This window comes from Oryctolagus cuniculus, chromosome 1 (assembly GCF_964237555.1).
Source record: "Oryctolagus cuniculus chromosome 1, mOryCun1.1, whole genome shotgun sequence".
Taxonomy (NCBI): Eukaryota; Metazoa; Chordata; class Mammalia; order Lagomorpha; family Leporidae; genus Oryctolagus; species Oryctolagus cuniculus.
Window position 1 is genome coordinate 27,881 of NC_091432.1, and position 15,413 is coordinate 43,293.

Consider the following 15,413-nt stretch of genomic DNA (forward strand, 5'->3'; position numbering starts at 1 on the left):
GCCGCTGCCCGTCCGCGGGCCCCGCCCCTCTGCGTCCTGTCCCCGGCACGTGGCCACGCCCCCTTACGGACTGCCCCCTCGCCGGCGCTTGGTCCCGCCCCTTTACGTCCCGTCCCGCCCCGCCCGCGGGCCCGCCCCTTTAGGTGCCGCCACGCCCCATCCGTGGGCCCCGCTCCTGCGCATCCTGCCCCCTCCCCGGCGCTTGGTCCCGCCCCTTTACGTCCCGTCCCGCCCCGTCCGCGGGCCCGCCCCTGCGCATCCTGCCCCCTCCCCGGCGCGTGGCCCCGCCCCGCCCGCGGGCCCCGCCCCTTTGCGTCCCGTCCCCGGCACGTGGCCACGCCCCTTTACGGACTGCCCCCTCGCCGGCGCTTGGTCCCGCCCCGCCCCTGCGCATCCTGCCCCCTCCCCGGCGCGTGGCCCCGCCCCGCCCGAGGGCCCCGCCCCTGTGCGTCCAGGGAGAGACGGGCGCTGCGCTGGGCGGTCCCAGCGGGAAATACTCTGAGCGCCTCCTGTGGTCATGCATTTCCTTTACCCCGGGGCCTCGCCAGACGCCCCTGGGAAAGTACTGTCCCCATCCTCGCTTGACGGGGGAAACCGGATCCCAGAGCTGAGGCCGCACGGCCAGGCCGACCCCCGGCGCCCGTCCTCGCCCACGCCTCAGCGGCGGGTTCCGCTCCGAGGCGAGGCGGCGCGCGGTTGCCGTGGCAACAGCCGCCTCCGGGGAGCCTGGGGCGCTCCCGGCATGCCCCGCGCTACGCGGCGCCGGAAGTGAGCGAGCATTTCCGGCCGCCATCCCCACGGTCCCGGTAGTCGGTTGTAATTCGGTGTCGGGCTCCCGTGCGTGTTCTCGTCGTCATGAAGGACGTGCCGGGCTTCCTGCAGCAGAGCCAGAGCTCCGGGCCCGGGCAGGCCGCCGTGTGGCACCGTCTGGAGGAGCTGTACACGAAGAAGTGAGCGGGGGCTGTGGGCGAGAAAGCGGGGTACTGTGCGGGGTCCGTGGAGGCGGCGGCGGCGCCGTGCGGGGAGCGGACACGCGCCAGGCTGGGCAGGACCCCAGGAGGCGGCGGCGCCGTGCGGGGAGCGGACACGCGCCAGGCCGGGCAGGACAGGACCCCAGGAGGCGGCGGCGGCGGCGCCGTGCGGGGAGCGGACACGCGCCAGGCCGGGCAGGACCCCAGGAGGCGGCGGCGCCGTGCGGGGAGCGGACACGCGCCAGGCCGGGCAGGACCCCAGGAGGCGGCGGCGCCGTGCGGGGAGCGGACACGCGCCAGGCTGGGCAGGACCCCAGGAGGCGGCGGCGCCGTGCGGGGAGCGGACACGCGCCAGGCCGGGCAGGACCCCAGGAGGCGGCGGCGCCGTGCGGGGAGCGGACACGCGCCAGGCTGGGCAGGACCCCAGGAGGCGGCGGCGCCGTGCGGGGAGCGGACACGCGCCAGGCCGGGCAGGACCCCAGGAGGCGGTGGCGCCGTGCGGGGAGCGGACACGCGCCAGGCCGGGCAGGACCCCAGGAGGCGGCGGCGCCGTGCGGCCGCAGGGGTCCAGCACTCTGCCTGGCGGGGCGAGAGACCACCTCCCTTCCTCATAGGCTCGCTGAGGGGCCCGGGGCTGGCTGCGCGTTTCGCTCCCGCCTCCGGGGCCAGGCCGCCGGCCGTGTGGGGCGGGTCCCGGTCTGACTGCGCCCCGCTCTCGGCGGTATCGGTGCTGCGCCGCTGCCCCTCCGTTCTGTTCCACCTGGAGCTTGAGCCTCCGGAAAGTGGAGCGGTGTGCTGGGCGGGAGACCACTGCCCGCGCGCGCTCCGCTCTTCCGCGGGACGATGCACTTGCAGCTTTGGTGGACGAACGCGGAGCTTGTTTACATGATGTTCACAGCCTTCTGCGAGGAGTGATGTTTGGGAGAAAATGGTGGTTTGGCAAGTAATTGCGCATGTTGGTGAGCACTTTGCACTCTTCGAGGCATCTTCTTTTCTGCGGTGTAGGGTACTGGACTTTGGTTTGGGATGCGGTGTGGCACTGAGCTTGGAGTTCTGTTAGCGCAGAGCCTTCCCGGTCACAGACGAGAAAAGCAGCTCGGCTTCCCCGAGGTGCTCGCAGCCTGGACCTGTGTGGTTCCCAAGTTCTTTTTTTAAGATTTATTGATTGATTTATTTGAAAGGCTGAGTTACAGAGAGGCAGAGAGAGGGTCCTCCATCCGCTGGTTCACTCCCCAATAGCCGCAACGGCTGGAGCTGGGCTGATCTGAAGCCAGGAGCTTCCTCAGGTCTCCCACGTGGGTGCAGGGGCCTAAGGACTTGGGCCGTCCTCCACTGCTTTCCCAGGCCACAGCAGGGAGCTGGATGGGAAGTGGAGCAGCCGGGTCTCGAGCCATCGCCCATATGGGATGCCGGCACTGCAAGTGGCGACTTTACTGCTATGCCACAGCGCCGGCCCCGATTCCCAAGTTCTGTTTCCAGTCAAACCTCAGAATCAACCTTTGGGCTACTCTGGAAAGACGCTCTCCGTCTCGTGCTGGGAAAACCTGGGTCTGAGAGAAGTTAGGGCTGCCGCGTGCCCTAGCCGTCGGTAGCAGAGCCAGGAGAACTGGGGTTTGTTGGCTTTGGCATCAGCATTTCCTCTGCTGTGAAGCCGTCTTGCTGCTGACACATGAGGACTTGTGTTTTTCAGGTTGTGGCATCAGCTGACACTGCAGGTGCTGGATTTTGTGCAGGACCCATGCTTTGCCCAAGGAGATGGTCTCATTAAGGTAAATACCAGACGTGGTCAGGTGGTGGGAGTGCTCAGGGGCTCTGACGACGATGGTGATGGCGGCGACAGCTGCTGACCGGTCACCTTGTCAGGCTGACACACTGTCTTTTGTTCCTCAAAACACGGGCAGGTGAGCAGTATGACATCTGTCTCCTGTGTTTTCTTTCATTTGGTTGTAGACGCACACAGAAGTAACCATAGTCAGCAGGTTCAGAGACATTCTGGCTAAAATTGTGATCTGAAGTGCTGTCTCGGAGCGTGCCCGCGCATCCTGGTGTTCACAGACTCTGTTTCTGAATGCTCCACTCTGGGAAACCTGGGAGTGCAGCTCACAGTGCCAGCCCGGGGCTAGTCTCTAACCTGCTTGGCTGTGCTCGCTTCGGCAGCACATATACTAAACCCTACTTGGTTACGCAGTGATCTTCTGGGTAATGGGCCTCACTCCCCTCCCTCAGCCACAGGGGCTCCGTAGTTTCACAGGCCGGGCACCTTTGCCACTAAAGCTGGGGGTGGGGGGATTAGGAGGGCGGCCTGTGCAGTGTCCTGCTGTCTCTGTGGTGGACTCTGTCAGAGTTTGGTCAGCTGTTCGCCAACGTCCCCAAATCGCCAGAAGTCCTCGTGGGGTGGCTCCACTTCGAAGTCTTTGCGGACACCGCACTCCTAGACACCCGTCTTTGGCTTGAATCAGCGACTTCCATCAGCGTTGTAACTGATACACCCTTGTGTTGCAGCTTGAGCGTCTCTTTTTTTAAAAGATGTATTTATTTTATTTGAAAGGCAGAGTTACAGAGAGACAGAAACAGAGGTCTTCCATCCACTGGTTCACTCCATAAATGGCTGCAATGGCCGGAGCTGCGCAAATCGGGAGCCAGGAGCTTCTTCCAGGTCTCCCACACGGGTGCAGGGAACCAGGGACTTGGGCCATCTTCTACTGCTTTCCCAGGCCATAGCAGAGAGCTGGATGGGAAGAGGAGCAGCCAGGGCTCAAACCGGCGCCCATATGGGGCTGGCTCTGCAGGTGGTGGCTTCACCCTCCACACCACAGTGCCAGCCCCCGAGCTTCTCTTGACTTCAGCACTCAGCATGGTCACGGGGAAGCTGCCCCCTCCTGGACGTGTGAGGCTGCCTATGGTTTTCTGCCTGTCAGATCGACATGCTGCTGCCCAAAGGAACTCGTCTGTGAAATTGCAGGTTTTCAGGGGCATTCTGTTTTCCAGATGATGTGGGAAAATGACAAACCAGATCTGTCTTGGTCCTTGTTCCTTAAGGTTCTGTATCATAGTGCTGAATAATTCATTATCGTTTATCGCTTGCTTTTTTCTTTTTTCTTTTTTTTTTTTTTTTAAGATTTTTATTTGACAGGTAGAGTTACAGACAGTGAGAGAGAGAGAGAGAAAGGTGTTCCTTCCATTGGTTTACTCCCCAAATGGCCACTACGGCCAGCGCTGTGCCTAACCAAAGCCAGGAACCAGGTGCTTCCTCCTGGTCTCCCATGCGGGTGCAGGGGCCCAAGCACTTGGGCCATCCTCCACTGCCCCCCCACCCCCCGGGCCACAGCAGAGAGCTGGATTGGAAGAGGAGCAACCCGGACTAGAACCCGGCGCCCATATGGGATGCCAGTGCCACAGCTCCGGCCCTGTTTGCTTTCTTCTCCTAAAATCACTTTTCCTCACATGCAGAATAGTTCCACAGCGTCATATGACACATCTGACCAAAATGAACCTTTAAAGCTTGTTGGGACCCAGCCCACTCTAGTGTAAGACAAGTAATGTCAATTTTTATTTTTATTTATTTATTTATTTATTTATTTATTTTGGACAGGCAGAGTGGACAGAGAGAGACAGACAGACAGAAAGGTCTTCCTTTTTCCATTGGTTCACCCCCCCCCCCCAATGGCCGCTGTGGCAGGCGCACCGCGCTGATCAGAAGCCAGGAGCCAGGTGCTTCTCCTGGTCTCCCATGGGGTGCAGGGCCCAAGGACCTGGGCCATCCTCCACTGCACTCCCGGGCCATAGCAGAGAGCTGGCCTGGAAGAGGGGCAACCGGGACAGAATCCGGCGCCCCGACCGGGACTAGAACCCGGTGTGCCAGCGCCGCAGGTGGAGGATTAGCCTGTTGAGCCATGGCGCCAGCCATGTCTATTAATTTGTAGTCAGCAGAGTAATTTTGAGTTTCTGGGCTTAGAGGCCTTTTTTCCTTTAAGTAATGCTATACATTTAATAGACATCAGAAAGGTTAAGAGATTCCATCTCAGTGAGGAAGGTGCCTCTGTTGGCTGTTTGCTGTGTGGCAGGTTTAACTGTCTTCACTGCCACAGCGACTTCTCCATCTGTCCACCTTCCTGTCCCAGAAGAACTTCAGGCTCTATCCAAAGTTGGGGTCATCAGGAAGTCTCTTCCTACTTGGACCACTGTGGGCACTGCTTTTCACAGGTCCCTTGCTGTGAGCTCGGAGGTCACTGTTAGCGCCCCTTCTCTGTGACCAACCCACACCTGGTCAAGCCTCGTTCAGCTTCCTGGCAGAGCCCGCTGGTCTGTCTAGTCTTTCCCTGGCTGTCCGCTGGCTGCCAGGCGTGTTTCTAAAATAGGTGTGTGGTCATGTGTCCCATTGGTTAAGCTTTGCCTGTGGGGCCCAGGCCAATCCTCGTGCCTCCCACTCTGTGTCCTTTAGAAGTAGTCCTGAAACATTCCTGAAAAAAATGTGGTCTTTTCTTAGTGCTTTTTTTTTTTTTTTTTTTAAGGATTTATTTATTTGAAGGGGAGAAAGAGGGAGATTCTTCTGCTCCATCTGTCTTCTCTCCAGTTCAGTCCCCAAATGGCTGTCATGGCCAGAGCTGGGCCAGGCAAACCAGGAGCCTGGAACTCCATCTGGGTCTCCCAGGTGGGTGCAGGGACCTGAGCACTAAGGCCATCATCGTCTGCTTTCCCAGGCACATTAGCAGGGAGCAGGATCAGGAGTGGAGCAGCCAGGACTGGAACCGCTGCTCTGGTGTGGGGTGTCATCCAACACCTGCCCCTGTAGTGCTTTTGCGAGTGCTTGTTCTGGACTACTCTTCTCTCAGCTGTCTCTCTTTATTTTAAAGATTTACTTCTTTGAAAGGCAGAGTGACAGAGTTAGAGAGGTATCCTCTATCCACTAGTTATGCCTAAATGGCTGTAACGGCTAGGGCTGGGCCAAGCTGATGCTAAGAGCCCAGAACTCCATCGGGCTCTTTAACGTGGGTGCCAAGGACCCAAGCGCTTAAGCCCTTATCAGCTCTTTGCCCAGGCAGGGAGCTGGACTGGAAGCAGAGCAGTGAGGACCTGAGCCAGCACTGAAATGGGAGGCCTGCGCCAACACTGGCTCCAGTTGCCTGCTCTGCCACACCACGCACGCACCCCTCTAACTGCTGTTGGTTCCTGGAAGCTCTTCCTTTGATCCGCCTGTGTGCTTTTTTCCTTGCGCTTAGTTCACGGTGTTAGCATTTCTTTGCCAACTGTCTTTTCCGCTAGCGCAGGACACCCCTGAAGGCACAGCGTTTCTCTTACACGCTCTGTCTACAGCACCTCATGCAGCATCCAAGGAAATGCTCAGGTGTGTGCTGACTGCCTCAGAAATGTAGTGACGGGGCGTGGGGAGTCTGTACGCTTTAAAATCTGAAGGAATGACATTCTCCTGGTGGCCATTCCAAGCCCGTGGTCTGTTCTGTTAGAGTGCCTTGGAGGAGTCTCCGAGTACAGGAGGTTCTTGACTGCAGTGTTGCAGTTCTCAGAGCTGGAGAGAAACTCGGTTGTTTTTAGTCCGTGGGTGTTCATTTATGTGAACCTGAATCCCCCCCCCCCGTGACTCTCCCGTCATGCAGTGCTCGGTGCGTGTTGCAAACTCGCTTCTCTGGCTCCAGATGCCCAGGTCCCGTGTTGGAATACCTGGTTCAGTACCCTGCTCTGGCTCCTGACTCCAGCTTCTTGCCAGTGCAGACCCGGGGCGGGGGGGTGATGACTCAGGGTACTCAGTTCTTGCCACTCACGTGGATTCAGTTCCTGGTTCCAAGCTTTGGTCTTGGCTGAACCCCAGCCATCACAGGGCATTTAGAGTGAACTAGAGACTGGGGGCTCTTTCTGTCTCTCTGCCTCTCAAACAAAACGTAAATAAATAAAAATAGTGTTTGCAGCCTTGGTGTTGCAGAATGAAAGCTGTGCTGTAATTATTCTCCATGTTTTGGTTCCACAGCTTTATGAAAATTTCATCAGTGAATTTGAACACAGGTAAAACCTTTTGTTTGTTTTCCGCTTTGAGGTGAGTGTGTTGGTCTCCATTGACACTCAGACTGGTGGTTTCTATTTCAGGGTTAACCCTTTGTCCCTGGTGGAAATCATTCTTCATGTAGTTAGGCAGATGACCGGTGAGTCTCACTTTGTCCACAAAGTACTTAGAATGATCTAGAAACATAAGTTTCTTGAACTTTGGCTTGTGATAGAAAATATCAGATTCTAGGTGAGGCTTCTGTTCTAACCCCAGCGGGTCCTGGTGGGTGGACGCCAGCTGCGGCGACTCTGGTTTCTCAGACTGTGTCCTTTCTTTTCCAGACCCTAATGTGGCTCTGACCTTCCTGGAGAAGACGCGTGAGAAGGTAGACGTGGAGTTGCACCTTCTGGCTCAGAATATGTGGGACGTGGGTGTAGCACGTGTCCCTTCTGCCCGTCCACACCTTTAGGGACTCTTGAGAGTTAAGTTTGTGTGTAGGGAGCTGGCTTCCTTGGCTGGTCAGTTGCCCACACTTAATTCCCTTGGTTTTTGATGTTTTCAGGTAAAAAGTAGTGATGAGGCAGTGATCCTGTGTAAAACAGCGATTGGAGCTCTAAAATTAAACATTGGGGACCTGCAGGTTACCAAGGTGAGGTCACCGTAATTCAGCTTTGTTTATCTTTGGTTTAAAAAGTTAACACTGTAGAAAGAATAACCTGTTTGTCCCTTTTAACTTTATTTTAAATGTCTTTTTTTCCTTTAAGCTTTATTTATTTATTTATTTATTTATTTGAAAGGCAGAGTTACAGAGAGAGAGAGAGAGGGAAAGGTCTTCCATCCGCTGGTTCACTTCCCAAATGGCTGCAGTGGCCAGCACTGGGCCGATCCAAAGCCAGGAACCAGGAGTTTCTTCCGAGTCTCCCATGTGGGTGCAGGGGCCCAAGGACTTGGTCCATCTTCTGCTGCTTCCCAGGCCATAGCAGAGAGCTGGATCAGAAGTGGAGCACCTGGGACCCTACCAGGCACCCGTATGGGATGTTGGCATTGCAGGCGGCTGCTTTACCCGCTACACCACGGTGCTGGCCCCAGTATCAAGCATCTTTAAATTCCAGAAGAAAATGATACAAAAAACTCCGATTGCACAGATCCCCTTGGCCAGCATTTCACACTTTGACCTGCTGTGCTTGTGTGTGTAATTGTTTTCAAGAGCACTGAAGGCTAGGTTGCCGATAATGGCTGCTACCCTTACCCAAGAGAGCGCCCTCGTGGTGACCACAGCTGCTCCAGCTGGCCGGGATCGGCCTCCTCACCACTGGCAGGTTGTGTGCCGCTCCTCCATCCCCTCTGCCTGCTGAACTGCCTTGCAGTTTCCTGTCTTTCTTGCTTTTGTTTCAGTGCAGTCTGGGGCAGGCTGGGGCTGGGGCTGGGGCTGGGGCTGGGGCTGGGGCTGGGGCTGGGGCTGGGCTGAGGCTGGGCTGGGCTGGGCTGGGCTGGGGCTGAGGCTGGGCTGGGCTGGGCTGGGCTGGGCTGGGCTGGGGCTGGGCTGGGGCTGGGGCTGGGGCTGGGGCTGGGCTGGGCTGGGCTGGGCTGGGCTGGGCTGGGCTGGGGCTGGGGCTGGGGCTGGGGCTGGGGCTGGGCTGGGCTGGGCTGGGGCTGGGGCTGGGGCTGGGGCTGGGGCTGGGGCTGAGATGGAGGCTAAGATGGGCTGTGGCTGGGGCTTGGCTGTAGCTGAGGCTCACAGACCAGTACAAACTTTCTGTCCACACTGCTTAACGAACACCAAAGACTGCGTGTATTTGTTTTGGTGACCATCTGATCTGTAAGATTTTTTTGTATTTTCTTGGTCATAATCCCTTCACGTTACTGGTACTATACGTCTTCCCAGCCTGCGGCTTTGTGCTTTTTCTGTGTTTTGGATGGGCTGACATTTGACGTCGTGACATCACTATCTTTGCTTTTGTGGCTTGTGCATTTCAACCCTTTTTGCATTACTTTAAATCTTTTTGACTTTTAAAATATTTTTTAAAAAATATAGTAAGGTTACAAAGGGCTAGTATTGTGGCGTAGCAGATAAAACTGCCGTCTGCAGCACCGGTTCAAGTCCTGGCTGCACAACTTCTGAACAAGCTCCCTGGTAATGGCCCAAGTCCCTGGGCCCCTGCACACACATGGGAGACCCGGAAGAAGCTCCTGGCTCCAGGCTTCAGTCTGGCCTAGCCTTGGCCATTGCAGCCATCTGGGAAGTGAAGCAGTGGGTGGAAGATCTCTGTCCCTCTCAGTGTAACTGACTTTCAAGTGCATACATCTTTAAAAATAAAAATTGGGATTCTGCTCCCGTGTCTAGGAAACAATTGAAGACGTTGAAGAAATGCTCAGCAACCTCCCGGGCGTGACGTCAGTTCACAGTCGTTTCTACGATCTGTCCAGTAAATACTATCAGACGACCGGGAACCATGCATCCTACTACAAAGACGCTCTGCGCTTTCTGGGCTGTGTCGACATCAAGGATCTCCCAGGTGACAGCGGTGTTAGGGCCCGTGCGCCCAGGAGCGTGTTCTGCAGACAGCGGACTGAGGGCCTGAGGTTGTGGGTCTCAGAAATTACTCAGGGACTCATCCCTTGTTGAGGAAAAGGTGGGGGCATGTGTTTGAGCTGTAGTTGCTGCACTGTGTTTGTCTAGCATTTAATTAACCAATGATTTGGAGGAAAGGGCGCGCAGTGTGTGTTCAGCATATTTTAGATGTTCCTCATAGTAGAATGTTGATGCTGAGGGTACCCACAGTGCTTAAAACTACCAGTGCCGTTTCAATTGTTGTGTCTCGAGAAAAGTGGAGAAGCAGCAAATGTGGTTAAAGAATATGGGGAGGGGCTTGCTGTCTGGGAGCAGAGAGTGGGTTAGTTCCAGCTCTAAAGCAGTGGGAAGGTACTAAGTGGAGGAACAGATGAGCGGCATGACCCCCGAGCAGGGACTCAGTACTCCAGGGAGCAGTCCAGGCCGAAATGGCAAACAGACTTGTGTCTGAATTCTCATCCTGCAAAACTCACGTGTTTGTGGCTTCGGGTGCCATCAGGGCCCAGGCTGTGTGGGAGAGGCTGGGTCAGCATTGCTGCTGGGGTGTGACCAGTGTGTGTCGTTGCCGCAGTGTCTGAGCAGCAGGAGAGAGCCTTCACGCTGGGACTGGCAGGACTTCTTGGCGAGGGAGTTTTTAACTTTGGAGAACTTGTAAGTTGCCCCGGGCTCAGACCCTTCCCTGGGGAGACTGGCTTCAGCCGCTGAGTGTCTGTGCCCTCGCAGCTCATGCACCCCGTGCTGGAGTCACTGAGGAACACCGACCGGCAGTGGCTGATCGACACCCTGTACGCCTTCAACAGTGGCAACGTGGAAAGATTCCAGACGCTGAAGGCTGCCTGGGGCCAGCAGGTGAGTCTCCTGCGGATCTGGGGACGGAACCACCTCTCTTCTACACCACGGAGCAGAGACTGCGGCCAGCCAGGCCTTGCTCTGTGCTGGAGGAGGAGGAAGAGGAACCTGGACCCTGGTGTCCCAGAAGAAACACTGTTGCTCTGTGGGGCCTCAGGGCTGAGTGAACAGGACCAAAGGGCAGGCTGGGTGGAGGAGCAGGAAGCCTTCAGCACGTTTGTTAAACTGGAGGAGTGCTGATAGCCTGCGTGCGCAGGAACGGGACCGGGGTGTGTGTGTGTGTGTGTGTGTGTGTGTGTGTGCGCGCAGGACAGAGCACCTGCTCTGAAAGGGACTTTGAATGAAGTCATGAGAAACAGATACCACCAAAACACTACTGGCGTAGGAATTCCACTTGCTTTGCTGAAACTTCAGCCATCCCAAGGCTGTAAAATTCATACCTGACAGAGCAGAGTAGCTATATGTGAAGGCCCGAGCTGAGACAGAAGACGCCAGATGCAGCCAGCGCTCACCACCACCCGCTCTGTGTCAGTCGCGGATGATGCGCCTCTCGGAAGGAAAGCTGTCTAGGCTCAGAGCGGGTGTAGCAGTGTCCAAGCACCAGAAGCCTGTGGGGGTGTTGGGGTGAGGGAGCCCCTCCTGAACAGCCGGGCCTGTCTGGTACTTGTGGTAGGAATATTCCCATCCGCGTAAGGGACCAGGTTTCTCTGAGCCACCTGCAGAGAGGTTGTGCAGGTCTCACAGAAGGGTGGTGACAGCGACATCTTCACTCTACAGTAACGCCTTGCTGTCCTGACTCGGAGCAGGGACGGGACTCGGGGGTGTGTCCTTGGTGGGGCTGTGCTGACGGGGGAGCCTCCCAGGCACTGGGCCCTCCTGAACCGTGCATCGTGCCTCAGCAGAGTCCTTGTCCCAGAGCCTCCCGGCTCTGCCGATCCCTGCGGGTCACCTGGAGCTGTCGGTGGGCTCCAGCGGCCCGCAGTGTGAAATGTTCAGATTCACCTGGGTTTTTGTTGGATCTGCTCTTGTAGAAGGGGCTTCCAGGCCCAGGTTGGTAACTGACCAGTGGACACCATCCCTCTTTCCACACTTCGCAGCCTGACTTGGCAGCCAACGAGGCCCAGCTTCTCAGGAAGATTCAGCTGCTGTGCCTCATGGAGGTGGGTGGGGGTCCCCCGAGTGGGCTGGAGGTGGGTGGGGGTCTCCTCCTCTCTGTTGCAGTTCCCACCCCTTCCCTTTTCTCTGCCACCACTCGCTTTTCTACGTTTGTGCTGGGGTCTTGGCTCAGATGACCCCTCCAGCAGGTCCTCTGTGACATCTGAGCTAAAGGAACTGTCCCTGCCTGCCCCCGACAGCTGCCTCGCTCTTGTCCACCCCACCAGGATGTCTGCAGGAAATGGCCTGTGTTTCTGGTTCACCACAGTGTCCTCTGGCACATGGGGCCTTAACAGACCCAGCTCCTGTTGGAGCTCCTAGGACGCCTGTCTCCACCCTCAGCCACTTTATCTAAGCCTTGAAAGTTTGTTAGTTGTAAAATTGTACTTTGTGGGCTACTAGCAAGACATTGATATTCAGAGCAAATATCGACAGACATATCCTTACCGCTCAGTTTTCTGCAAATTTTTACCAAGAATAGTTCCAACTAGCTAACACATTTTTTTCAGATGACTTTCACACGACCTGCCAATCACAGACAACTTACTTTTGAAGAAATTGCCCAGAGTGCTAAAATCACAGTGAACGAGGTAGGGTTGTTGGACTTGGGGTGTTAGCAGCAGAGCTGCGGGGACAGTGGGCCCCCGGCTCTGCCAGAAACGACGGAAGCCCACTGGGCTGGGACATTGGCAGCAGAGCTGCAGGGACAGTGGGTGCCCGGGGGAGGGGACCTCAGAAATGACGGACGCCTGCTGGCCCAAGGGGGCTTGTGTCAGGGTCTTAGGCAGACCCCTCTCTGCACAGGTGGAGTTGCTGGTGATGAAGGCGCTCTCCGTTGGGCTGGTCAAGGGCAGTATAGACGAGGTGGATAAGCGAGTCCACATGACCTGGGTGCAGCCCCGCGTGCTGGACTTGCAGCAGGTGAAGGGTCCGGGCCCCATGGTTCACCTCTGGGTTTGGGGTTGCGTCTGTGCTGTGTTAGTTTCATTTGGACAGAGGCCACTTGGGAAGAAAGCACTGTTAGACAAAGGGTTTGGAGAATGAATTACTGCCGTGGGGACCAAGGGTTTTTATAAGAACCTAATTCAGTGCAAGCCCGGGATTTGAGCCCTGCACTTAAAAGCTTATTACGATAATGGTGCTGGTTGAGCGGATGGTATCAGCCTTGTAATCCTGAAGTGGGTGCATCTGACTCACACTGGGTAGAAACTTAATCCTGTGGATTTCCTCTATTCTTGCCTCTTTTCTTTCATGCAAGTTTTTAAAATGTCCTTGTGATAAGAGTTGTCCACAGTAAGCCCGTTGAACACCCTCACTCCCAGCTCTGATGTCTAAATGCTGCCCATCGGGCCATGGCTTGGGTGCCCTAAGGCCCGTGTGGTCCTGGTTTGTACCTAGATCAAGGGCATGAAGGACCGCCTGGAGTTCTGGTGCACCGACGTGAAGAGCATGGAGATGCTGGTGGAGCGCCAGGCCCACGACATCCTCACCTAGTGCCCTCGCGTCCCTGTGGCCAGAGACTGGCAGCTCAGAGGATGTGCGTTGAACTGGGGCAGGGGGTGGGATCCTGTTCTTGCTGTAAAAACAGGGTTGTGAATGGTGGGCCTTGGCCACAGGGAGAAGCCCCCATGGGGGTCTCCTGGTCTTGGGACACAAGAGGGCAAGAGTGAATGCACAGCAGTGGCCCTCGAGCCGAGGACACTGGCCCCCATGGCAGGTCTCCGCTGCATCCCCCTGTGTCCTCTGGGAGTGTCCACAATAAACGCCTTGGCCGTGTCCTTCGTGGCTGCTGAGCTTGTCTGGGAGGTCCAGCTGCACCTGAGGAGATCAGAACCTGGAGAGTTGACCTCAGCCCTTCCTCTCCCTGCACCTGCCAGGGCTGGGGCAGAGCCCGGCGCTGAGGGCACAAGGCCATCTGAACCCTGCTCCAACCCTTGGGTGTCTGCTCTGATGCCCCCTCACATCACTCCAGGCACTGGCAGCTCCAGTGGCCAGTGCCCCACGGCCAACAGGAGCCAGCCCAGGACAGCCTGGTCAGGTGTCTAAAGGAAACCAGTGCGAGGTGCCCAGACCGCAAGTGGGGCGAGTGGGGTACACAGCAAAGAGCTCAGACAAGTGTGAGGTGCGGAGAGGTTTAATAGGGGCCCCGCGTCCTGTGGGGGGGGTGCCACGGGGCTGTCATGCTCCAGAACCCTTCTTGTAGTGATCCAGGTGGTGCAGGACCCAGCCTGCAGGAGCCAGGAAGCTGGTGAACAGCACCGAGATGCCTACGGCCTGCTCCTGGGGGAGAGAAGCACACATGAGTCCCCTGGGCTGGTATCGGGCCTCGCCCTGCCTGCTCTCTCCCTGGGGTCCTGTGTGGGAGAACCCAGCCCTCTGGGGCCGGATGGCCCCGGCCCCTCCCTGTGCACTGGAACCACGGCTGCTGTGTGCCATGTGTGGGAAGTAGGGAGCCGGCCTGGCCGCCTGAGGGTGCTTTGAGCAGTTGGCCCCCCGTGTGGTGGGCACCCAGTCCTCTGGTAACCTGTGCAGGAACAGCAAAGCTTTTAAGTTGCTTCGGAGCAGGGCCGGGCCCTTGTACCTGGCTGTGCTGTCAGCAGCCTCGGTGGAGCTTGATCTGCCTGCAGCCCTGTGTCTTGTGGCTGAACTCGGGAAGCCAGGATGTGAAGCAAGACGCACATTTCACCCTCGGGCCCAGCCCTCCCCTCTGACTCCTAAATCCGGATCAGATGCCGAGGTGGAAGCCAGTCTTTTCTCGTGACCTTAGCCCCGGAAGTTTAAGAGCAAATTTGGCCAGGTCGGGGTGTTTGTCCTCGTGGCACGACCTTGAGCACGACCAGGCCTTTGTACTTGCAACAGAGGCGTGCGTGCTCCTGGAATTCCCTGGGTCAGCGTAGGGGCTCTCTGACCCACACACAAGCACTCTCACCAGGTGAGAGGCCTGAGCACCTGGAGCCCCCACCCCACCCCCTGACCTGCTGGCCACGCAGGAGCCTGGCCTGCAAGTGTCGCCTACAGAGACCCCTGTGCTGGCGTGTGGGCAGGGTCACGGCCACGGCACTGAGGCTTTTCCCCCTCCTTGGCTCGTCTGCCTGGAACTGGGAAATGGAGTCACTGCCCTTGGCCGCCTCAGAGGTCACTTACCGCAGGAGAGGTGGGCGTCCTGGCCGGCTTGCCGGAGATGTACACCTTGGGAAGCACCCGGCACCCCAGTGGGGCTTGGAGCAGTCGGAGGGCAGGGGACAGCCCTGGCATGGCTCTGGGCTTGGGCTCCTCCCTGGGTTCCAGCTGGGTGCCCGAGTGTCCTCTGCTCACTTGGTCACGGCTTTTTATAGCGTGGTGGGGGAGGGAGCTGCAGCTGCCCCGTCCAGTCCCAGGGCCTGGCAGGAGGCATGCCTGCTGCAACGTCAGCCTGCTGTGACCTCCAGAAGTTCTGTGTGGGCCTCTCCAACCTCAGAGGAGCAGAGCAGGGGCTTGGCGCCGCCACAGAAGACGTAGCATACCCACGTCTGCCTAATGGAAGTTCTCTGAAGACACCTGGAGCAGCCCTGAGTTCCAGGAGTCAGCTGTGGCCTGCACAGCACAGCGAGCCTGAACGGGCAGCACCTTTCTCTGACCGGTGGGCAGCAAGGTGGAAAGCAGCTCAGCATATGCTGAGTGCTGGCTGTGTGAGCGTGTGTGTGCTCTGGGCACTCAGGGCCCTCCTGGCTCTCGCTCAGTGCTGGCTGTGTGTGTGTGTGTGTGTGTCCGTGTGTCCCCAGGGGCCCACGTCTGGCTCTGGCTCTCACTGAGTGCTGGCTGTGGGCTGGTGTGTGTGTCGGCCCCCCAGGGGCCCTGGTCTCCCTGCCAGCACCCAGGCCCCCTCCCTCCC

At 57.7% G+C, this 15,413-nt stretch overlaps 2 protein-coding genes across 3 annotated transcripts; one reads left to right on the forward strand and one right to left on the reverse strand.

Moving 5' to 3' along the window:
- The first annotated feature begins 491 nt into the window (after nt 1-491).
- On the forward strand, nt 492-13,320 carry PSMD13 (proteasome 26S subunit, non-ATPase 13). Of its 2 annotated transcripts, XM_070053331.1 has the most exons (13): nt 492-950; nt 2,662-2,740; nt 6,952-6,986; nt 7,068-7,123; nt 7,308-7,351; nt 7,529-7,615; nt 9,311-9,482; nt 10,110-10,189; nt 10,262-10,387; nt 11,485-11,547; nt 12,052-12,132; nt 12,347-12,463; nt 12,941-13,320. In XM_070053331.1, the coding sequence occupies exons 1-13, from the start codon at nt 856-858 to the stop codon at nt 13,034-13,036; spliced, it is 1,131 nt and encodes a 376-aa protein (XP_069909432.1). In that variant the 5' UTR covers nt 492-855; the 3' UTR covers nt 13,037-13,320. The 2 variants fall into 2 exon arrangements, with proteins under 2 accessions (XP_069909432.1, XP_069909442.1); XM_070053341.1 differs by lacking the exons at nt 6,952-6,986; nt 7,068-7,123; nt 7,308-7,351; nt 7,529-7,615 and having other exon boundaries at nt 750-950.
- Nucleotides 13,321-13,660: 340 nt separating this feature from the next.
- Nucleotides 13,661-14,996, reverse strand: LOC100354254 (cytochrome c oxidase subunit 8B, mitochondrial). Its single transcript, XM_002724105.5, has 2 exons — nt 14,687-14,996; nt 13,661-13,822 (listed from the first exon to the last, which is right to left on the reverse strand). The coding sequence occupies exons 1-2, from the start codon at nt 14,795-14,797 to the stop codon at nt 13,721-13,723; spliced, it is 213 nt and encodes a 70-aa protein (XP_002724151.3). The 5' UTR covers nt 14,798-14,996; the 3' UTR covers nt 13,661-13,720.
- Between the last annotated feature and the right edge of the window lie 417 nt (nt 14,997-15,413).